Raw genomic sequence first — 25169 nt, forward strand, 5'->3', positions numbered from 1 at the left:
CCAAGTTTAATTAGAAAATGAGTCATTAACTCAAGTCACAAGACAATTCTGTGGAAAGTAATTTGTGAGCACTTCAAAAGCAAGGTTGCCTGCACAGAATCCTTGATCCAAAATACAGTCATACAATGTCATGATCTCGACATGGTGTGTAGTAAGAAGTGAATGTGTCAAAGGTGGGAAGAACGAGGAGCGTGTAGCTCAGGAGGAGAGAGGTGATAAGAACTGAATTGTAGCAAGTACAGAGAGGAAATTATAGTTGCCTATGGGTAGTAAAAGACCAAACTGAACTTGTTAAGCAGGTTCCCAGTTTTGCGAGATGCCCAGAATAGCAGAGAGGTGTGGTTAAGTAACAGGAATGCAATACAAGGAAGACGCCTCTACAAAACAAATTGGTGGGGTTTAAGTTTGTTTAAAATGCGCAATTGTGTACTAGCTGGTTTTTGTTTTTTCTTTTTGTTTTTTAGGGTTGGTTGAGCTTTTTTGGTTCTTTTTTGCATTAACAGGTTCTCGGAAAGATTACTCCCCAAGGTGGGAGAAAAATTTATGCTAGGACCTAATAATGATAAAATGATTCTTGAAATGCCCCAAAGGTGGGTGGAGGAAGTGGAGAAATGAAGAACGGCAAGTTGAAAGTAGTATGTTGTCATGTGTACATTTTGAAACCTTAAAGTGACACCTGAATAGTGGCACTTTACGGTATCATTACCATGTCATGAATATATATTTATCTAAATGTCTGGTAATATGTAATCCAGTGACAAAAAGGAAGCAATGCAAGTAATTACTTTGATAATGTAAATCAACATTTATTATGCTTTATGAATAGTGGAACAACTAGTAATTCTGAAAAGTGTTGCTGACCAGCCCTTTCCCCTTCTGTGTCCTTAGGCAGCAAATAAATGCAAGTTCAGTGATGCTGGCAAGAGTACTGAAATGAATCTTTTTCTTTCATCCACTCTTTCTAGAAGCTAATTTTCAGACTCTACAAAAATATTTCTGCAGATTAGTTCTTTGCATTTTGGACAGTGTGGTGCTGTTCAAAGTTGTTCGGAATCTACCTCGCCCTTGTTTCTCCAATTCACATTTTCAGTTTAGGAAAACTGAACTTAGCCCAGGCAAGGATTCTACAACGGGAGGGCTGGTTTTAGACTCCTAGACCTTCAGGAGAAATACCTCTTGATTCAGAAGACAAGGGTTTTCTCTTTTTCTAAATCAAAACATGAAAAGAAGTTAGAGTTCTTTCAGATCTCAGGAAACAGAAAGCCTTCTCTTGGTGACAATTTCAGACTGGCTGTATTAGCCAAAAAGTTTCTTTTCCAGATCTGCTTGACTAGTCTACAAGATTCAGTTCACCCTGTTGATTCACCCTGCCTATAGGAGATTATGCCTTCTGGAGGGAAGACAGCACTAAGATACAGTTCTTTGTTTGGTTTATCTGCAGCCCCAAGACTGTATGTGATATATTTTAAAAGTGACTGGTGTTTGTTACAAAACTGAATGCTTTATTTTATCTGTTTTTTGACAGTTCAGGGCTCCTCTCTTCACCAGCTCTGAAAGCATGTACTGTCATCAAGAGCTAACAATTAATATGAAATTAATTCACTGACTGCCTCACAGCTGATAAAATTTGTAAGTGCTTTTACACACCATGGCATTGTGTTGCTGTGCCTACCTAAATTAATATTCCAAACAATGGAGCAAATGCCCACTCAGCTAGCAACCAAAACACAGATAATAGTAAGATCTGAAAAAGAACACCAGAGTCCATGACTTCCTGTGAACTCAGGACAAACTTCAGTTACATTGCTCAGAAGGCTAGCCAAAGTCAATTTTTATCTCAATAGTATTTACATAGATTATTCAAGCAAGCACTGTCTCTTCTTTCTGTGATAGGAACCCATTTCCTGCGGGAAGGAGCCTTCCACTTGTCTCTCTCGCCTCCTTCCCCTCGTTTCTGACAGTCACAACCGAATCGGCGTTAGGGAACTCGCTTGGTGCAGCCTCAGCAGTGAAGCCTGGGGTGAGATGACGAATCTCTTCTGCACGTTTACTGGAATCTGGGGCTATCCGTCACGTATGCCTCGCGTTCCTGCCTCTAAGCCAGGGCAAGACCATACAAGTAATAACATACAACACAAATGCTATTTTACGTAAAGAGGCTGGGAGGAGCCAGATTATCTCCCATGTCGAAGGCAGGGACCAAGCTTTGATAGAGATGTTTTAGATTTACATCAGTGTTATTCATTCCATCATGAATGGGTCCTAAAGCCCTTAACTGCTATCCAGTACAGATATTTAAAATTTTGGGGTGGTGAGAAGTACAAGATCTCCCATTTAAACCTAGCCTGCAGTCTCTCTGAGATGCTTTCTAATTCCATGGTCTAGAGACTTCAGGTATAATTATCCACCAATTATGTTGCTACATCAGTGAAAATCCAAAGGATGTTACGGCAAATGTGTTTTCACTTGCAACAGTTTATCTGGAATAACTGTTTTCCAGAATTACCAGGGCAACTGATCTGAAGAGCTGCTGCTACTAATGTGGAACAAAAACGATAAATAAACAGGAAGCTATTTACTGTAACTTTTTTTTAAGTTCATTGCTTATATGAGTGAAAAACTGAGGTAAGCAGTGAAAGATTAACTACTAGTTAATCTACAAACAAGTGCCAATCTCTAAGACACAAAACTTGAATTCATACAAGTAAAAGTACTCCAAAGAACTGCTTCTCAAAAAGCATTGGTATTAAATGACTAGGGACAGGGGGACAAGAATCATCAGGAAATCTATCTGAATTTCAGTTTTAAAATGAAACTACAGCAACCTATTGAGAAATACATCAGTACTCACTGCAAAAAGTGTTAGCAATAGGGGGAAGAAATGACTGTTTAAACCAGTTGTTTTTGAGGGCTGCCTTTATTTATTCCATTCTAAATGCATGTGAGTTTGACTATTTGACTAGCAGCGTAGACTACTTCTGTATCTTTATGCCCTTCTTAAAGGCAGAATGACTCCAAATGACCACTCCGTTCCCTTTGTTACTTGTGGCTGAGATGGAATTTCAGTCTGTAATTCAACGCATCTCTTCCGCTACTGACTTAAACTCTGACAGTAAAAAAAGGTATGCATAGCTAGTGTGAACTACTTGTTAACTAACAAGTATTCTTATAGGCTTTAGTTTGGGGAAATCTATAACTTTCAACAGTGGATTTTTTCTTTTTTGGGTTCAAGTGGAGTTGACTAATGCTAAACTGTTATTTTTAAGTACTGCCCTTCTGCACGGCAGCATTCCCTGGTATTGTTTCTTTGGAGGTGTGCCCTTGTTATGGAAAATCAGGCTCGCTGGCCTCCATAACAGGGTCCGACCCTAGGTTCCTGCTGAGGCAGAAGTTCGAAGTCAGATTGAAGAAAAATAAAATTTAATGACATACGTGTGGTAATTACAGCTCGAGAAGGGTGCCTCCAAAGAGGGACCCCGAACAAAGAAATCCCTGGGCAATTATACCCTTACAATCTAAATTCCCCACCCCTTAAGCGATAGTTTGGACCAATAGTAATAGTTAGGTCTCGGTTCTTCCCCTTCTTCACTGGGCCCCTCCGTTGTCTCTAGGCAGGCCGCTGCTTATCTTCAAGGTTGGCTACTCCTGCTGTCCATGTAACTTCTTTATCCCTCCAGCTTGAACCGGCTCTGGGGCCCCCTTTTACTTATCTAAGTAAAAGTTCACAGCAAGTTCACAGCCTGAGGCCTAAGGCTTCAGCAAATTTAGCTACTAATGCTAAGCAAGTTATGCTAAGCAATTAATTCTAGACAGCTTCAGTTCAATATTCTCTAACACCCTATCTTAAAGCTTTCACAACTGCAGCAAAGCTGCAACTGATGCAGTATTCCTCTGAAAGGATGGTAAAAAGCCGAGTCTTGATTGCGATGCCTGTTTAGACACAATTCTTGTGTGACTAGGTACTGTCTCTTCTGCAGGGAAAATACCCTGACACACTCCAGCCCCAGAGCAGTCTTCTCAGCTTGAGAACATCTGGCTCCAAATCGCCTTTGCTGGCTCCAGCTTGGGCTCCTGTTACAATTTTGCTCATACTGGAGGTGGGCAAAGGAGATTAGAAACCTTTCTTCGAAAGTGATGAAAAGAGTGGGGATGGATGTAAGAGCTGCATACCCATCCATGTGTGGACACCATGTTGCAACACTAAGACAACAGTATAGTGACTTCGCTGATAATTCCTTTAGTCCTTGCTGCTTCAGCCCTATTACCTATTATGCTTTTTTGCTTCTGATCCCACAGATTTGAAACTGTCCTGTTTGATTCTCCAACAAATGTTATGCGCTGCTGTAAATGTTACCACAACAGTACTGATGGTTGCCATTTTTTTCCTCAACCTGTATTTAGAGGGGATACTCCAGCTTCTACAGTATTTCTACCAGAGCTGTAGTTTTTCTTGTTTCCTAAACGATAGCATCATGGACTAGTGATTACAATATTCACCAGTGAATTCTTGCTCTGGATGGCACGGGTGAGAGGAATATAGGATTTAATTTAGGCAAAGATAGATCTCTGAGCATATTAATAGTCTGGTATCCTATCTGTCTGCCTTCAGCTTTGATCATTTTTCTTCTTGATTCTCTAGCGCATTCCTTTCTTACAATTAAACTCATATAAAGCATCCATTCTCCTCAGGGGTAGCTATTTTCTCTCTTTGTTGCTTTTCTCACCGAAGTTTAAATTCAGCTGTAACTGTGGAACAGTTAGTAATGGTAAGAAGGGGCAGAAAAACACCCGTAGTATAAAATAAACTAACTTTATGAAGTCATAATTTCGGCACTACTTTGTTCATGAAAGGGCTGAGCTTGAAGGCAGATCATGCACACACAAATATGTAAAAAGTTGCAAAGGTAACCAGGATTGCCCAGACATGGAGAGCCCTGCCTACAGCCCTGGCCTGGAACTACTTGCCTTCTCTCCTGCTCGCTGACTGCTCTCTTGCTATGCTAATTTTATACACCAAATTACCTCTATGAAAGCTGCAAGATTTTCCTAAGCAAAAGGCCAAAATCAGACACAGACTTCAGGGCACTAATTTATTTCTTGTCTGCTCCACAGTGCATAGCATTTTTCTCAAATTCATACTTTCTAACCCTACTTAGAAGCCTAGAGTTGAAAGCCAAAATGAGTCATTATCATTGCTAGTCTCTGCATCAAGCCTGGAACTCACATAAGATATCCAGTCCAGATTTAAAGATCTCAACTGATAATCAACTACATCCCTAGTAAGTTACTCCTGAAATTAATTATAAGTGCTATTTTTTTTAAAGAAACTACAAAACTGTATGTTATTTTAGTCTTATTTTCTTTATGTAAATTAATCTCCCAAACATTTTTTTTAATCTATCAAAGAGCAGATGCACAAAACTCATCCCATGGACATGTTTTGACAAAATTACTTTTTTGAGGGAAAAAGTGAATAGATTAGACTGTTTAGTTCACATTTGAAAAATATACATCAGAAGAGTTCTGTTGTCTCATCTTCATAAAATAATCCTTTGCAAGCTTAAATTTCACCTTAATTTCTATGCAATGCTTCAAAGCATTTCAACCTCTCTTTGATTTGCCTAAAGTATTGTTGCAAACCATGCTTCTCTTCTCCAGCAGTTAAATACAGCTCTCCCGCACTTAAATCCTTCAAGCTTTTGTTTCGGACACACTGCTTTCAAGTTCCTAGTCTTATTCAAATTCATGGCCTCTTCTTTTCTCTTTTATTCCCACAGGCTATCACAATATTATTTTTCCTTTTCAGGATATCCCAGGCATATATGCATATGCTGACTAGACCGCTTGTGCACAGGTAGTTGGATTTGACAGTGTATGTACTCATGGTCTTACGGGCTCAGAATACGTTGGGCTTTCAGTGTATGGAAGAATAATCTCCACATTCTGCACACCATAACAACACACATGCCTCAGACCTGTGTATGTGTTGTGCACGCACAGATGGTTTCTACTGTGGTCCCTTGTTGAGCTTACCACATCTGCTAATCTGCAAAGCTCTGACAGATTCCAAAATCTCCTTTTTTTTTTTTTTCCTCCACCAGCCAGCTGAGCAGCTGAAATGAGAGGACATGTCTGGGGAAACCTGTACATACGGCAGATTGCTCCCACTGTTTCTGTTAAGAGCCTGTGATTATAAAGGAAGCAAAAGTTGATGATCTAATGATTTGTTCTGGCCTTAAATGCTATAAGCCTAATTTTCTTTCTCATGCAATGTATCTCCTTCTGCTTTTTCATCAAGCATGCTTTTTTTATTTGAGCTTTAAAAATTAAGTGCTCTTGCCTGTCCTGCCCACCCTGAACACCCCAATCTTTACTTAAAAAATTTAAGTCCTTGGGATGGGAAAAGAGATTTTAATCTTTACCTATGGCACAGCTTGGCCAAGATTAGCTGGCCTAATTCCACCTGAATTCTATGCGCAGCCTTGAATTAGCAAGGCACTCTTAAATTCAAGAGGCAGCAAATACGAAAGAATAAATACAATGACTATGGTGTTATCTTCAGACTGTCTGAATTTGTTTCTTTGTATATTTAATGGTTACTGTGTAAATGACTTCTTAAAAAAAATACATATATAGGAAGGAGTAAGAAAGACATGTTTAGAGTATATGGCAAAACAGACTGGTAACTGAAGAACTGGGATTTGTGTCCTATACTGTGCCTGAATATTACTCATTGCATGAGAAGGCTTGAAAATCTACACTCAAGAAGTTTAAAACAGAATTTAAGGAAGAAATTGTAGGTTATGTAGGCATATACAAGTGACTGGAAGTTATAAGGATGCTTTTTAATTGACTGTAGACTGATCAGAAAGAACTGAACTAAAATCTAAGTCAGGTTCAACTTCTTTATAAAGATCTTGTGAAGATACCCTAATTCTCAAAAATATCTCTGTATTTTCATTGTGTAGGTAAAGTAATGAATTATTAGATTGAAGGACACTGATACGAGGATATTTGAGAAAACTAGGATTCACAAAATTCTTCAACATTGCTATAACAAAGGTTATGTTAAAACTTTAAAAACCCTTAAAACAGTCAAAACAAACCAGAGAAAAAGTCCACAGATTCTTCTGTTATAATAACGTCTGTTATTGCCTTTTTTTTTTACTAAGGATGGGGCCACCCCCAGTCTTGCTCTAGCAGCTGAACTACAAGAAGATTTAGAATTTGTGTTGTTTTTTAAAAAAATTGCAAGTAGGATTTGATGAATAAATCCTAAAGTGGTCAGACCCTGAAGGGATTTAAGTGGAGCTGATTATCATGGTAGTGACCTTAAGGGAAATGAAAAAATGACTATCAGTGTAACTATCCATACAGATCTGTACAGACCAGGAGATTAGGGTAGTATCTTGATATTAAATGTTAGTGAGCAGTATATTAATCTGTAAAAACTCCAAAGTCACAAACCAGCAGCTTCATTCATGCCACAGCAGCACAGAAAATTCATTTCAAAAAATAAATATTTACAGATGAAGGACAGTAAATTGGGTAAGATTTTTTCCACTTTTTCCTGAATGCAAGAAAATAGAGATTTGCTTGACTTGCAGCCTGTTGTTTCCATGCTTACGCTTTAATCATTAATTATGTTCCTATTATATTGAAAAATCCTAAGGATGTTTCAAATAGTTTGAATTTTTGGATACTAAAAAAAAAAAACAGTGAAGCAAACTATCTTTTCAACTGCAAGAAAATATCATTTGTGTATGTTAATTTCTTTCAAGTTTGCTCCATTGCTGTGATTATTACACTTCAGAAGAGAAATACAGGATCTAAGGCATTTCACATGTTAAATACAAGTGAGGGGGGAAAAAAGCTGTCCTACAGACTTAAAAGCTGTTACAACATTAAGAAAGTTGTAGCTATTTGAAAAAACATGAAACAAGATACAATTATAGTTGGTCCTCTCTGAAGTGTAAAATCCTTTTTGTGGTTTTTATAGATTCTAAAGTGTTGGCAGATGAACACTGTAATAAAAAACATTACCGTCCCCAGTTGTCTGTTCTGCCTCACTTTGAAATGTCTAACTCTCTGCCCCTACAAGAGTCAGAAAATAGCCATGTGTTCTTCAGCTGCTTCTGTGAAAAGGGCTTTTTAGCATAAACCCTGCTTTGTCACCTGTTTAATTGAAGATGCTGGACTGTGTATTAATGTTGCTTAGGCATAGAGATACACTCCATTCTTTCTACCCCCTTTTTAAAGGATTTGAGAGGACAGCAGGGGATGGAAATTCTTAAATCACTGCAGCAAGGCTTGCTACACTGTCAACAATTCCCAGTTAAGAGCCACATTAGTCCCAATTGTCTCATTTAGTTCAATTGTTTGGGTGGTACTCACCTAAGAATTTGGATATGCCATTGGTTGTTCTGAAAATTTTGACTTAAAAATGAAGCTTTTCTAATCTTTTTTTAATAAGTCACATTTTTACATGATGAAAATGCATTTGTAAGTACAATTTTATGCATATGTTAGAGAATATCGGACTGAAGCTGTCTAGAATTAATTGCTTAGCATAACTTGCTTAGCATTAGTAGCTAAATTTGCTGTAGCCTTAGGCCTCAGGCTGTGAACTTTTACTTAGATAAGTAAAAGGCGGCCCCAGAGCCGGTTCAAGCTGGAGGAATAAAGAAGTTGCACGGACGGCAGGAGTAGCCAACCTTGAAGATAAGCAGCAGCCTGCCTAGAGACAATGAAGGGGCCCAAGGAAGAAGGGGAAGAACCCAGACCTAACTATTACTATTGGTCCAAACTATTGCTTAAGGGGTGGGGAATTTAGATTGTAAGGGTATAATTGCCCAGGGATTTCTTTGTTCGGGGTCCCTCTTCGGAGGCACCCAGCTCCAGCTGTAATTACCGCACGTGTATCATTAAATTATATTTCTCCCCAACCTGACTTCGAAATTCTGCCTCAGCGGGAACCTAGGGTCGGACCCTGTTATGGTGGCCGGCGAGCCTAATATTTTCCGTAACACATATAAGTACTGTTTTTTCAACTTATTTCAGTAGCAGTAAAAGTTACATTTAGCAAATTTTGCAGACAAAAACCAGGACAAAGATGTCTAAGTGTTATCAAATGTTTTCAATTTACTTTTGGCACAATTATTTGTATGTATAGATTAGAAACCGGACAGATGCCAAACCAAGGAAATCAGTGCATGGAAAGCAAACTGTTGAAACTATAAAGAGATTAAGTAATGTTTCCGGAAATTATATTCTTACTTGTTAACTTCAGTAAGGCTCTGGAGCATCACTTTGGTAGGCAACTAAGAGCATCAAAAAAACCCCAATTTAATATGATCTGTGTACAGCACTTACATGTGGTTTTACATATTATAGGTTATGCCTGAAATTTGACAAAATTTTTGTTAGTATGCTTACTAACCTGCTTAGAAGTTGCAATCACTAAAAGTATTTCCTTAGTTCCTGAAACAAAATTATATAAACAAATATTTTGATTATTAATATCCAGTTATACCAGTATTTAATATTTCATAATTACTCTAACTAAAATCACAACACTTTTGTAATAAGCAGGCCAATAGTCTGGTAAGCTTTTCCTTAATGTGTGTTGGACATTTGGACTGATATATCTGGCATTTTTACTTTTATGGTTTTGCTTCTTTTAGGTTTTCATGGCCTAGAAAATGTTCACAGATTTCCTTAAGTGCATACAAAATTATAGAAGAAAACTATATTGCTACAGTTTCTATAACCAATTTAAATTCTTCTGCCAAGACAGATAAGCTTCTACTGTCTCTGTATTCATGGATTCTGTATCTTGCTGCAGTCATTCCACAAATGATTGATTTCCACAAAGTCTCAGTGAGTTCATAAATCTCTGTGCAGTCACTGTGGAGGTCTGGAGTTATGACACGAGACACTGCTATATTTCTCTATAATAGTTTGGTTTTGGGGGCAACATTTTTTATAGTGCTTCTCTAGGTTGCATTGTTTTATTATAAGCATATATATTCTGCTTTTTTCTCTTAAAGCCAGAACAAATTTGTGATTTTAACTTGCATTCTGTGCAGTCTGTGTTTGAGGTAGGGCTCTTTCAGTGCTTCCTACTGCTTTTGCATTTCCAGTGTTTTCAGGATATAGTAAAATATTACATGTAGTATTGAATTTAGTGCTTTCTTTTTAATGTAATACCAAAGACAACATAGTCAGTCAGTCTTTTCCCCATAGAAAATGGTTTGTATTTACTCCTTAACTCTTTTTTTTTTTTCAAAATCACTTCTTATTCTGAAGCATTTTTTGTCTGTCACTTTGACCATCTCTTGCTCAGAAGTGTCTGGCTGTTTTGTATGTGTGAGCACCCAAGGTATAATTAAAGTAAAAAGAAGTCTAAAGAAAGAGGCACTGAAATTTGTCTTAAATATTTTAGAATGCAGGTTCACCATAAGTATGGCTTAGCAATTTGATGTATCCATGTGATCAACGACAAAGTGACAGGAACAACACCTAATTCTGTAGTGCAAACACAGCACTTGCCAGGCGAGCAACCAATCGGCAGCAGGATTGTGGGAACTTAAACCCAGAACTAGCTTCAGAATTTCAAGCATCATATAATTTTCTTTGCTGACAAATGAGAATGAGATAGCAGGAGAAAACCTCCAAACATTAGACACGCTACCCTCCAACAAGCAATAATTACACATAATAGGGTACTATGTCACCTTGCTTTACTATTGAATTTTCTAAAGAATGAACTAATAAAAACTTGGCTTATTCTTACAAGCATAGTATGCTACTTTGAAAAGCAAAGAAAACAATAGTTTGACTGAAGTTTAATAGCATACTGTCCACTGTTTGCTAAATTTTGCTGTACATTTATTACTTTAGGTGTCACCTTTTAAATCTTGGCCCTGACTCCCCACATATTTACATCAATTTTATCTTTACATGTGTTTTAACATTAATGTGTTTCATTATGATTCAATGCCTTATTTTTCATTTAGAAATCTAACATGTCTAGTAAGACAGGAAGTTCAGAAATGATTTCATTTGTCTTAACTATTAATTACATTAGTGTAAGTGTACATTTGGAAGTATTCAGCTATTTGCATATGTAATTAGCCTAATTAATCTTGAAAAGGCTGCAGCATGGAACAAGCCTTCAGCACAAACGTGATCTTGTGCTCCTAGGTGACTTTGGTATTTCACAGGGGTTGTGGTCAGTATAGTCCCGAGAGCTCCATGGAGCTCAGCAGATGACAGGACTCTATTTGGTGATGGTCTCTGCCAGCCACAATGCTGTGCTGACAGCTTGTGCTTGTTCTGCACTATAAAGGGATTCGACAATGATATGTTGTGACTGAATTACTACTGCATGCTAAGCTACGCTTTGCAGAAATACTCTGGCTATTCTGCTGATTTTCTTGGTCCAAGAGCATAACCTAGCATTTACTCTAGCTAAAGAGCAGAGTCCCTAGCTAAAACTGGATTGGGAAATGCTGTTTTTCTGTTGCTGAGAGTTCCGAAAGATGAGTGTGTGAAAAATATAATACTATCTAATCCCAAGTGCAAGTTTACTGAATGGATTGAACGTACTGATCATTTGGTATAAATACAGCATAGAAGTAAGATGAACTTGGTTTTAAAGTCTGCTAAGTTGCTAGAGTAGCATGAAGTGCCTAAAACTTTTTGTTCTACAAATGCTAAAATGCATAGGTTGCTCTTTCCGATTTATGCGGGTAGTAAATTTGTGAGGGAGCTAGAGATGACCTTCTTAGTTGTAGGCCTATCCTAGTTATGCCAACACATACAAGTAGCTTTTTACCTTGTACCTGTTCTTCTGCTTGGACTGGATGTTAAGTGACTGGGGCTCAAACACTTGCCACAAAATGCTTTTTCTGTGCTTCGATGTAGATGCTGTCTCTCCCATCAGGCCCAGAAGTATAGTTTGAGGATCCACTATTACAGCAGTGAAACTAGAATGATCTGAGGAAGAATACTACTTGTAACAGAGCTGGCAGGATATAGAGCATTTATTCTTCACCGAGATGAACATTCAGCCATATTCATCCTGGCTATTGACTGATCTGAAAAAAATAAAATGAAGGAGGAGATGGCCAGAGTGCTAGGAACAAATTTAATCTGAGACTAATCAGTTCAAATGAAAGTAGTATGTGAAGAAGGAAACACAACAACAACAAAAAAAACCAGCCCAAACCAACCCACCTAAACAAAAAAACCCAAACCTCAAAACCTTTTTTTTCCCCACTAAAACAGCATGCACAAGACATCACAAAGCAGCTTCATTTGGGCAGCAGTCTGGCAGACAGTTCAACTCGGTAGTTAACTTGCTCCTTCCATAGTGACAAAGATTGACCTGCATAGGAGACTGGCAACAGAAAAACTCGAGGGACCAAGACCTTATCTTTTGTTCATTTCTGTGATTGCTTCCTGTGTACAACGTGGGTTGGGAGAATTTCAGTAGTCTGCACCCGAACAGCAGCCATATCAGCCCTCGGTGCCAAAGGCAGCGGTGGGGGCCTCCTATTTGTGACTCCCGTCTTAGGGGCCGTGCTGCCTTTTGCCTTGGAGGAAGCAGTACTGCAGTCTCTCTACCCAAGCAGTAATGGCTGGATTCAGTGATCTTGCTGGCGCCTGACACCTGCATACTCTGGCGGGATGGCACATCACACAGCAGCACACGCCGATACTTGCCTTCATCAAACGAGGCCCACAAGTGATTCCAGCTTTTAAGCTCGCTTCTTCTGCTAACTGGGGAGAGCACGGGAAACTTGGGTTGAACCAGGCATGCTGCTGCAACCTCCGTTTTCTACACGAAGCGTCTATGAAAACAAATCCTTGCAGCATCAGGACTGAAGGCTTACCCTGAGCACTGTGGTGGCTCTTGCTCAACAGACGACTTGCTACGTACCCTCCCAGGCCCCTGTCAGCACGCTCTCCCGGGACATGCCCCATTCCAAACTTCCCTTATTTTTGAACAAAAACCTTTCCGAAGCGCAGCCAGCGGGAGCAGGTGCTGGCTGAGGGGCCGCAGGGATTCCCCTCAGCGGTCCTCGCAGCGGCCAGCGCCGGGAAGGAGCCAAAAACCCCGAAGAAATAAAGGGGGAACAGCGCCCGGCTCACTAGCACCTCCATCTACTGCCGTACTGCGCCACCGCCTCCCGCTCCGGACGGCGGCGAAGCGGCTGCCCGGGAGGCGGCCCGGGCCTCCCCCTCCGGCCGCCGCCGCCGCAGCAGCTCGGCCCCGCCCGCCATCTCGCGGGGCGGCTGCCCGCCCCCCCGCGGCGTGGCGGAGGAGGCCGGGCGCCAGGGGCTCTCCCGCCGCCGTGCCCGCGCCGCCGGGCGCCCCGGCCCGCTCCGGCGCCCGCCGTCCCGCCTCGCCGTCCCCGGCCACACGCAGCTGCGCTCGCCCTGACAGAAGCTCCCCCCCACCCTCGCCCCCGCTCTCCAACTGCGCACTCAGCCGAGCCCGCCGCCCCCAATCCCCTGAGAACCCGCCCCCTCCTCCTCCCGCGATTGGCCGAGCACGCTGTCTCTCCGGCGCCCCCGCAGCCCATTGGGCGAGGCGGTGGTGCCCCTCCACCCCTCCCGGTTCTGTCGGTTGAGCCGAGCTGAGAGTAAATAGAAGCAGGAGCCCAAAATGGCGGAGTCGCCGAGTCCGGTTCGTGGCGCGGCGTCGCCGGAGCAGGAGCCGTTCGGCGCCAGGCCGGCTCCGGACGCGAAGGCTTCGCGTGGTTCCCAGCCAGCCGCTAAGAAAATGAAGGGAGCCGACGAGAGGAGCCTGAAGGGCACTAAGCGCGTCAACGGTGAAGGGGGCGGTGGTGGCGGCAACGGCGGGAGCGGCAAGCAGCCGCCGCCGCTCCCGGCCGTGGTGCCCAGCTACAGCAACCCCACGGCGTGGGGCTTCCCCGCGCTGCCTTCCGGCTCCTCGGGGAGCGCGGGGGGCTTCGCCTTCCCCCCTCCGCTGCCCCGGAAGCTGCTGTCGCCCGCCGTGTTGCTGCCGCCGTCCGCCTCCCCCTCCTCTTCCTACCAGCAGCACCAGCACCGCCACCACAGGCACCGCCTGGCCCTGGCCCTCGAGGCGGGAGGCGGCGGCGGCGCGGCCGGCGCGGCCGGCGGGAGCGCCAAGCCCAAGAGGCCCAAGGAGAAGCGGGACAAGGAGAGGAGGAAGCACGGAGCGGCGCCCGCGGTGGCAGCGGGCGGCGATGGCGGCGGGGGCCTGAGCGCGGCCGGCCGCGAGGAGAACGGCGAGGTGAAGCTGCTGGCGCAGAGAGGTGAGCGCGGGGCCGGGCCGCCGCGGGCCGCGCTGCGCTGCGCCGCGCCGCGCCGCGGAGGGGCCGCGGGCGTGGGGAAGGCGAAGGCACCCCGCGGGTGCAGCCGGCCAGGGCAGGGGGCCGTGCGCGAAGGTGTCTGGGTCTGCGTTGGCTGCCGCGAGGGGAGCAGGAAATGGTTGTGATGCTCGGGTCGGCTCATGAGAATGGCTGTCTTCCCCCCGCCCCGCGTAAACACGCTGGCTGCGGCTGGTGTTGCTTTATGGGCACCTTGCCTTGCCTTTCCCCCCACCCTGCGCTGTCTAGTTGGAGGGCTTGGGATGATGGGGTCTGTGATTGCATGTTAGACCTTGGCAGGAGACAGTTGACGCCGTGTAAGTTTGTAGAGAAGGCAGCGGCAGCTTAGTCTGCCGTCAACCCTGTCAAAAAAGGGGGTGTGGAATTAGCTATGGCGTCAGCTAGAAGCTGCCAGAGGCCTTAGGTTTTCTTACCTATTAGGGAAATAAGGGTGTCTAGTAATTTAATAGAGATCTGCGAACAAAATTGTATTTCTGCCATTGCTGTGGGGAAAAAAGGAGGAGACCACGTGTTACAAAAACAAATTAAAACTGCAACCCCCCCCCCCAACAATTTCATTTACTGGCTTATGAATTTTTGCAGGCAATGTCACAGAATATTAGAGACCATGCACTAAAATTTAGATACCTAGTCATTCACCATCTCATTTGGTTCCTTCTTCAGTTTCTTGGAGTTCATTAGGCTAAAATCTTACAAAAAATACTTGAGGCCTTCAGAAGGAGGAAGGGGTGTAGTACTGGATTACTTTATTAATTGGGCTGGGCAAAAATGGCTGTACCAGGTAAGACAAGATATTAGGCTAGATTGTTGCTGGTGGTGTTTGATAGTAAATGGTAAATGCCTAGGAAGTAGTAAACAGATATATTCTTGCATTATCTTATTATTTCCTGGAAATGCTTTCCCAGTTTCCAGTGATCCTAAACCAAGTGTATTTTCATGCAAGTGCAAAGAGCTTGAAACATTCACTCCACTACCTATTTTAAACAAATCTTTTCTTTCAAAGAAAAGATAAATAATAACCTTTATATAGGCTTATGTTGCTCTGGTCCATACCTGTACTTGCAGAATGAGCTAAGCTTGTGGAGAACAATTGCTAATATCAATATGTCTTTTTTTCGTCTGTTGTTGACTCTAGCTGTCTTATCACATTGTTACCACTAGTATCTTAGACTGATTCAGTAAAAGGTATTCAGGTTCATTAAACCTTTGAATAGTTTTTTGAATCACTTGCATTCTCATGGTTCAGCATGGCATCTTCTGCAGTTGGGGTCTTGATTGCTAGAAAAGTGCTGGTGTGCAAGTGGGCTTAGATACAGTATTTCTGTGCTTTCAGATATTTAATTTGAGGTATGGTCTCTTTCTTGTTGCTATCCAAAAGATGGCTTAGAAGAAGTCTTCAGAAATAATTTTCAATATGTATGTTTGATGTTGGTGAAGCCTTTTTGTTTTCAAGGATAGCTGCTAAGAAACTCCCCCAGTATCTTTCTTGAAAAATTACGAAAATAATAACCATATGCACTTTGATTGTCATAGCGTCCTACCAGTGTTACACAACTTTGTTAATAAATCTTGGAGAACAAGATTACAATAAAAGGATCAAATGTGTTTTTTAAGTTGATAAAAGAAATGATGACAGTGATGGTGTCAACTGAATAACTGTTAATTGAACCCTCCTGGAAGTAGTGTTTGGCCTTCTAGTGGAGACTCAACACTGTTACTTATGGGAAGGATATTTGCTCAAATAAAGCTCGTATACTGACAGGGACAAGTACTTGACCTCTTAGTTGCTGTTTTCTCAGAAGAGATATTTTTACCTTTAACTTATTTCTTAAAACGTAAGTACAGGCAACCAGTAAAATTTTCCAAGACATGTGATCCCTTTATAGCATCAGTGTCTCTAGACTTCTGTTTAAAAGAAGTAGCTCCTATAGCTGTAACTTGATGGCCTAGTTTTGTGTGTAATCGAAAAGCTTTATAGATATATAGTTTATTGAATATATTTTTTTCAGAGGATGCTAAAAGAAAGTGAGGGATGCATAAAGTCCCCTGCTCTGAGAACAGCCAGCCTTCTTATTCTATATTCTGTATTTGACTGTAGATTAAAGAACAGGTTTGTGCTGTTAATCCTGTGAATAATTTATTTTCCAGAGAGGAATGGAGGCATGCAGTTATAATGCAGGGGAGTAAAAAGAATGACTGGTGAGAGAGGGAGGGCGTGCAGAATCCTGAGTATAAAGGAAAATGAAGAATGATGTTTTAGGGCGGGGAGGGGTGGAACAGGGAGAACTTGTGCCTTGGGACAATGACATAGACTCAAAGAAGATATCATAGGGAGTCCAGGTGCATGGTGATGTGGAATTAATGAATTTGAGATTCTGATGTGAAAGAGGGGAAAAAACGGCATGCAAGAACTGTGTAAGAGGGAGACGATTCTGATCTTGGTATGGGGCAGAAGATATATGGGTAGATGCTATAGAAAATGCAAGGAAGATTAAAGGAAGGGTATAATAGAAGGAGAGTGAAAAATTTACGCAGCCTACAGATATGACATCAAGGTGAATTTAAAGGATTTGGTATAATTAAAAAAAAAAAAGCTTGCACACAGATTTTATATGGGAAATGGAGGAATACAGGGTGCCACCTGTATATGTAACAAGATGAGTTCATAGAAGCTGTGAAGTGTGCAGCTAATAGATGATACTTTCTTAAAAATCAACCTAATGCAGGGAAGTGCAGTGTCCTTTTCCTGGGGTCTGCAGTTAGACAACCCCATTGCTTTTGTTGCTGTGGAAGATGAGCAGCAGCAGCATGGAGTTGACAGCATTGATTATTATTTTTATTTTTTTTCCCCCTCTTAACATTCAGAACTGGTACACGTATCATTGTTGCACCTGCCAGAAAGAATATTGTGTAAATCATGGGAGTAGAGGTGCAGAAATCTCTAAAAGAAGCAAAATATGGAAAAATCAGCAGATGGAATGGGGGAGCCTCAATATTTATGAGGCTCTGAAGATCTCCATCCTCTTACTAGCAGCAAAAGTGCAGAGGCAGTACACAGGGGTGCAACGGATAGAATGGAATTCCAAGTAGAACTTACTGCTGACAAGGGAGCCCAGGCCTCTGAATTGGGAGGAATTAAAAAAAAAAAAAAAACAAAAAAAACCAAACAAACAAAAAAAAAACCCGAAGAGCTAGTATTTGTCCTTTGCTTGCAGTGGTGATTATTAGCAAGAGAGCATAGTTTTGAGACACCTTCCTTTCCTATGATATGAAGACTTTAAGCTTGGTTATAGCAGAGGTGGATGTTCAAGAAAAGAAATACAGAAATATTAAATAGCTTTAAGCAAGTTTTCACTTATTTTTTTCCGGTCTTCTCCTTCATTGGAAGGACCTTTAACTTACAAAGTCATAATCAGGCTTTGCAGCTTGTGCTTCAGTTAAATGAACAGAGTAGAATGAACCCTCCTGAGATACCATAGGGAGTCCAGGTGGAGGCCTGGACCAAATATGCAAAGAACCTGAAGATTGTTTTGCCTTAGGCATGGTTTATCCTGCAGCCGTGAGGTTTAAAATGTTTAAAATAAGCTTAAATTTTACATGGCAAACGTGTTTTAATAATGGAATTAAAAGTTGTGTAATTATTTTTCTTTCTAAACATAGTGCAAATCTGACATAGATGATTGCCATTCCAGTTTATGACTATACCAATTCAGTTGGTTTAACTGCTACTCTGCTCTAGTGGTTCAAAACTGAAATTGTTTTCTTAACTGTGCAAAGCTCTGATCAGCCACTCCCTGCCTGATCAGCTTATGGCTGTCCAAAAGTTTTAGGTTTTTTGTTTTGTTACACAGACACAGGGTGTGAGCCAAATGCATCACTATCTTTTCTGTTTTCCTTGCCATTTTGCAGAATTTTGTATACAATTTCCCTCTTGCTCTCCTGTTTTGTAATAATCCCTTTGCTGATAAGATTTCCTTAGTGTCCAAGCAATTACAAAATGAAACTAATCCTTTTAACTTGCTGATGGGGTTCCCATATGAGCAAGAAAGCAAAGCTGAGTGAAGTGCTGTAGCTCTTGCTTTTGCTTCTCTCTTAGTGTGTTTTTTTTCTCGTGCTGTTTCTGAAGGATAGATTGGGTTTTAGGTGAATGTTCACCAGTGATTCTTCTGACTACTTTGTTGCTTTGATATTCATAAAACTTCTGATTTTAAGATTTTGTTTTTAAAAAATGGCACTTTTCAGGCTTGTTCCTAAGTTCATTTTGCATCTAGTGGGAAATCATTTTATAGTTTGACTTACCAAACTAGGTTGGAGAAAGTCTTGGATATTTTTCTCTTCCTATTCTTTAGGACTGGAACCATGCAGCTAATAGCTAATTTCATTTTTCTTCTGCTAAACATTTCTCTCTTCAGTTTACTTCTCTTTCCTTTGCTGCGCTTGTACTGTGTTCCTTGACTCACTTTTTCTTCTCCTTTTAGTGTAATAGAAATTAACCTTTCTCTGGTTCCAGAGCATGAAATAAGAACTCTTTCAAACTCCTTAAATTCAGCAGTCATTTTCGTGCTTGTGAGGGCTCCTGGTCTCACTCTTCTGAATTCCTTAATACGTTTCTATTTAGATGTCTCACGGTAATCAGCAGTGCTCAGAAAGCATTTAGGGTTTTGAGTGTGGTGTACATGGTGAAGAGGAACTTCTTGGATGTTCAAGACATACATGCAGTTCAATTTTGAGAGCTGAAGCTAACACTGACAAAAGCATCAAATGCTGAGGTGAATATTGAGGGAGTTTTTCTTCTGTGGGACACCATCCCCTTTTTATAAAATTATCATGAAACTTTGCTAGACCAAACAAAATAATTTATTTTGTAAATGAGAGAACAAAGTTCCTCTGGTACCCTGGAATCTAGCTCTGTGTGTAACTTATGCAGCAGAAACTTATTCTTGTTGTAAAATAACAAACAATTTCTCTTAATTGAAACAAAATTGGTAGATTAAAACATTAGATCTGAAACTTCTTGTAGAGGCCTTGTCTGCAGCTGCGATGTCGTGTTCTCCACTTCTGGTTTCTGATGCAACTCCCCTGTGCTTGGACTAAAACTTGCCCATTCAGTTCTGTGTGTAGAAGACTTTCCTAAGAAATGTAATCTTTGCAGTATGTTTTCCTTAAAGGAGGTCTTCCTTCCTTCCCCTTCACTGAAGGGCGACTGGGGGAATGTTCTCACTTGCTAAGGGGATTTTTTTTTTTTTTTTTTTTTTTTTTTAAGGTTTAAAATCCAAGACATGCCTTAATTACTGAAAAGGATGTCAGCCAAATATTTCTGGCTGTTGGAATGAGAAAATGGTCATGCTTTTTGTCTCAAAAATACTGCATGGGTTTTTTCATGTTCATTAAACCAGAAAGCCTGCTCTCCTGTGTACACCCTTTGACATAATGCAAGTGCAGGTATCAAAATCCTTAACATAGTGCTATTAGGCATATCTTCGTGTGTCTGCATAATCAGATAAACATGGCTTCTTGAGGTTTTATTTTTATGGGTATTTGTATTAAAGGAAGGAGAGAACCAACAGAAGAAATGCTGACTGTTTTTGTACTCTCCTCCTTCCTTCCTTTCAGTTATAATACTGTTGGTGTTGACCATATTGATGGTGTCCATTAACAGTAGTTTGTAAATATTTTGCCTGATGTGCAGTGACAGCCCTTAAATCAAAGGGAGGAGAGAGAGAGGCAGAATACTTTGAGCATAATCTATGACTGACTACTAATGTGGGTTACCATCTGGAAAACTGATGCAAAGCAGCTGCAGCTTTTGGCATCCAACAAGGTTCTAAAAACTTGTTTCTTTCAGTGCTAAAACAGACTTGCTCAAGCTCCTACATAGGCTTAAAGGTGCAGTTTTCCTGGTGTGACAGCTACCACATTGCACATAATCCTGTACAGAACATCTCTCACTTTCCTTGTTCTACAAGTGCTTGATTTAGTTGCTTCTCTGTAGAAGGCTTTTATTAGAGGTGAAGACATTCTGGTTAAACTTCTGAAACAGGGATGGGGTGATCTATAAGTTTGTGTTATTTAATTGACTGTTTTATGAAATCGTTGGTTATGGCAAGGTGCCTGGTTAGGAAACAGAAACTGTTTCTGTAGCCTTTAGGTGTTTCTGTAGCTTTTAGGTGTAAATGGCTTTTTACCTTATAAATACAGTACACGTTCCATTTCTCTTATTTATGTGCTTACTCCAACATCCGGAAAAAGCAGAAACTTCCTGGCTGGAGGAGGAAGTATGCAAATCAGTCTGAATTAATTCAGACTATCTCATGGATTCACTGTAGACTGAAAACATTCCTTAGATGCCATTCAGGGAGGTGAGGTGGAAGACTTCGTAATGGAATTTTTCCTGTCTGTATGTAGCTTTTCTTTAGATATGCTGCTGTCACTGCATTTCAGTCATGGGTGTACTGTTACTACATGACACAGATCCTATATTTTTTGGTTTTAATAGTGACCCTCCTGTATGAATATGAATGGAAAATCTAGAAATCTCTTAATTCCTTTAAGTGTGGTGTGCATCTCCTCCAAAGAAAGATATTTATTTCTACAGAACTCTATTTCAAAATGTTTCCACATGGCATTGATTTATTTAGTGGAGTTAAAAATAACCCAGTAGAGACTTTTTTCTTCAGGCACTAGAGATTGAAAACTAAGGAACAAGCCCAACTCTTACTGGACCTTCCGTAACTGTATCCTACTGAGCTTGGAATTTCTCCATTTTTAACCCTGGAAGGGAATATCTGTTCAGTCCATGACCAGTTATTTCCTGAGCAGTAAATTTTGCTTTATATTCTTTTGACAGAGAAAAAAATGCATTTTGATAGGAGAAATTACGTTGTGAAAAGGTGTAGAGTTCTTCCCTCTTTCCATGGGATACAAATTTCTTCAGGCTTGTGGCTTTGGGTTTACTTAGATCGTACACATTTCAGAACAGGAAATCTATGTACCCACCGGAAAAGCACATAGTAAAATGAGCAGAGATATGAGAAGTCTGTAAGAGTTAATATCCTATAATAATAAAACAGAATATTTGTATGTAATAATCTGTTACTATATTTTACTCATAATAAACAGCAGGTCAAGTAGCAGTTGTCTCTTTTAGGAATAAGCTTACCCTAAATGCTAGGAAACACTGACAAATGTGGCTTAATGTGACAAGAGATCTGAATATCTCCTCTGCTCTTTAGAGCCAGTCCCTGAAAGTGATCAAATGAAGAGTGAGATAATGGTTTGTGGGCCACTGACTTCTTTGGGTGTTCAGTGTCATGAGAACATTACTGCAGCAGTAGTAAGCATCAGGCTAATGAGAAATAGCTATCAGCTGTCTCAATACAATATAGTGAGCAGAAACAAGATAGCCTTCATTCAGTTCTACTGTGGCCAAGTTGAGAACTAGTGTATTGATTAGGTTCATGGATTATTTTAAGATGAAGGATGTTGGTACAACTGAGGTGCTGAAAAAACAAACTGTTAGTTTAAGTTTGTCTGGTAGAACAACTAGTGGTATTTTTCCCAGAGAGGCTTCTTTCACTGCATTTTATGTTGTATCATATATGGATATTAAGGGGTGTGTGTGTGTGTGTTTTGTTTTTGTTTTTTTAATATACTGTTACTTGATGTGATTCATAGCAGCATGATTGACTCTTTTCCCCCAAGGCGTTGGAATGCTAACACTTAAAATTTGATGCTTTATCCCATTTCAAAGGAGATAGAGCAGGATCCTTTAATTTAAAAGAAAAATCAAGTGAAGTATTGGACAAAACCATATCTTCATATCCAATATCTGACTTATTTTATTTTTTATTTTTTTTAAACAAGATTGTTCTGGCAAGGGATAGAGATAGCAAATAATTCTGCTTAAATAAAACTGAAGTTTATATTGCTGGATTTTTTTTAATATAAATTAAAATGGGAAATAGTTATTAAAATGTAAATAAATTCAGGTGGCTTCATTTAAAAATAACTTGCAACTTAGATAACTTTTGAGAGGGTTGTCTTAATCCTTTATGTGATTTCCTGCATAACATAGGCTGTACTTATTACTTCTTTGAATTAACCTAGATATGAGAGTATCTTCCTACTAAACAAACAAAACAGCAAAGCAAAAAAAAAAAAAAAGCTTGTGGAAAAAGTTCCAGTAATAGACCGAAGCTATTTGTTGTTCTAATGACTAGCTTCTGCCTTTGTAAAAAGTAAGTGTAATCTGATGATTTATGGACTATGGATGTCAGACTTAAACTGCCAATCACTGGTACATCCATCCATCTATCTATATTTTTAGAATGAGGACTTCTTTAATAAAATTTGTATTCCATATTTGAGTCATATTACTTCTTCACATCACTTTGAGCTAAAATTTTTTCCTTATTAATATATGAAACTTACAAATGTTTAATAATTTATATATTGATTTTCTAAATACTCAGTTGTTCTTCATTGTGGACACAAACTATTCCAGTGGTAATTGTAATGGTGTCAGGTACAGAGGTGATAGTTGTTCCTACTTGATGTTCTCCTGTCCTAGATCACTATGACCGTTTGTGTTACTCTATTAAACTACCTTGGGGACTCATTTCATCCTGTTATATACTGCAACTCAAGTGTGTGCTTCTCTTCTTTCCTTTTCTTTTTTTCTTCCCTGTTTCCGAGAAGTAGCCTTGGTGAGAGCTAATTGCAGAATAGGCTGTGAACAGGGAAAGATTAATATAAACATCTCTACCTTTTTACTACCTTGAGATGTATTTGTCCTACAAATGAAACAGGGACCTAAGGTTTGGTATCAGTAGTAGCTGTTATTGGTACATCTCAAAAATGCTGTACAAGAATGTTCAACTTCTTAACTTGTTAAACAGTACAGGGTTTGTCTTATTTTCCCTTGCTGACCTCATAGATTATACAACCAATTTTTATTTATGAAGTGTAGATAGGAGATTGCAAATTGTTCAATATTGGATGCATTCATTTTAAAACAGGATTTTTGTTAATATGAAGAATTTTCTTGTTTCTTTTGAGGAAGTGAGATTTGGACTGAAATGATATATGGCTGGAGGACATTGATGCTTTATATTAGAGAAGAAGCTATAAAAGGTATTGTTTAGTGGCATTTGAAGAGTCCCAAAGAGCTCTAGCCTGAGTTAAACTGTATCAGCTTCATATGGTAGGAACATATGGTGGCAGCAGATGTAAAATATATGGAGGTACATACAAATACATGGAAACTGTATTTGGAGAACTGCACTTGCCTTTCCTTGCAAATCTCTCTGTGCCGTATGTGTGTTTTCATTGTATTTATTGACTTTAATGACTGCTGGAACTCTTAAACTTACTGACTTTGCAGAGCCAGCATAGCTAAGTTGAAGTAGATTTTGTGGTAAACTTGATCTTACTAAAATTTGGTTCAGTTTTACCTCTGCATCCCATTGAAAGTTATAAAACTGAAAATCTGCCACTGAGGAAATAATCTGTAGGAGAGATCTGCTTGAGTTCTGCTGGTCAGACTAGAAAATATATATTTTTACTTCTAAACTGAACACATTAGAACTGAGAAATAAGACCAAGTGTGGTGTGAAGTCATACAGTGACTTTGAGTCTCATCTCAGCATAGACTTTAACATCAATATAATTTTTTTTTTTTTGAGAATTCTATCATCTATTGCTTATATCTATTTGCTGTGGGGAAAGAAACCTGAAAATTCGTACATTTCAGTTGGGATTCTTAACTGTTCTTGACTTGCCTCAGGCTGTACTTTGGTCTGATTGTAGTACTGTGATCTCTAGAAGGGCAGTAGTTAAACTTAATTTTTTTTTAAGCCTTCCTCAGCTGCCTTTACATTACATTTACAGTCACTTTCAGGTAGTTTTGATTTGCTTGCGGATATTCCCAGAGCAGGTCATAGGACATTTCCATTGTTTCTTTTGTCTGGAACTTCTCACCATTATCTCTCCTAATTGCTTTCTAGATGTGAAAATAAACCAGAGGCTCTTTATAAGGTTTCAGCTCTTTTTCGTTTTCCTTGTGTTGCTCTGACAAATTTGCAAGATTCATTGGTCTGTGATACCATTCATGAGACTATAATAAAGGGCTTCTTTCAGTTTTTCTCTCATCCTCTCTCAACAAGGCTCAGCATTTGTGTGTGCTCTTCAGTCTTTCTTTGAATCCTAACTAATAGCAGAAGTCAAGTGTGCCTCTTAACAATATGCAAATACAGAGGTAAAATCTAAGGCTTCCCATGATTATTATAGTCTTGGTTGGACTGAACATTCATTGTCAATTATAAATCAAGCCTCCTGTTACTGCCTACTTGGTCAGTGATTCTCTGCTTTCAGAATGTTAAACTCTTGTTGTATAATTTATTTCCTGTTTCATGCTTTTAAGTTGCAGGGGATTTACAAAATTAGTGGGGGTTTTTTTGGGGGGGGGAGGGGAGCAGGATGGAGAGCAAGATTTCTGTCTGTAGTAAGAGTTTGGGGCTTAGAAAAATTCATGTGGATTGTCCAATCTGCTATACAGACACATGTGCTTCCTCGTCCCTTCTCTTGAACTGTTAGGCTGTTCCTGAACATGATTGTGTCAGTTGCTTGAAGCAAAGATTTCCAGACAGTTTTAATCATGGCGAGTTTATTCCTAATAATCTTTGTGCAGTCATACAACAGTCATATCTCAGTTACTATTTCTTTTGTTTTTTTCTTTTTTAGGCTCTTCCAGCTTCTTCCCAAAATATCTTCTTTGCCCAAACAATT

General features: G+C 40.1%; 1 protein-coding gene and 1 long non-coding RNA gene across 4 annotated transcripts in view; one reads left to right on the plus strand and one right to left on the minus strand.

The window, feature by feature from the left end:
• Nucleotides 1-790: 790 nt before the first annotated feature.
• On the minus strand, nt 791-13303 carry LOC106485707 (uncharacterized). Of its 2 annotated transcripts, none has more exons than XR_010887142.1 (4): nt 12730-13302; nt 11840-12101; nt 9440-9480; nt 791-2095 (listed from the first exon to the last, which is right to left on the minus strand). It is a non-coding gene; the product is annotated as an uncharacterized lncRNA (long non-coding RNA). The 2 variants fall into 2 exon arrangements; XR_010887143.1 differs by lacking the exon at nt 791-2095 and adding an exon at nt 9275-9320 and having other exon boundaries at nt 12730-13303.
• A 247-nt stretch (nt 13304-13550) lies between these two features.
• RSBN1L (round spermatid basic protein 1 like) overlaps nt 13551-25169 on the plus strand; it is a 57034-nt gene continuing 45415 nt past the window's right edge. For both annotated transcript variants that reach the window (XM_067316813.1, XM_067316819.1), the window contains exon 1: nt 13551-14309. In XM_067316813.1, the coding sequence (XP_067172914.1) occupies nt 13676-14309 (634 nt within the window). In that variant the 5' untranslated portion in view covers nt 13551-13675. The remainder of the gene's footprint in view (nt 14310-25169) is intronic.

Source organism: Apteryx mantelli, chromosome 1, assembly GCF_036417845.1.
Source record: "Apteryx mantelli isolate bAptMan1 chromosome 1, bAptMan1.hap1, whole genome shotgun sequence".
Lineage (NCBI taxonomy): Eukaryota > Metazoa > Chordata > Aves > Apterygiformes > Apterygidae > Apteryx > Apteryx mantelli.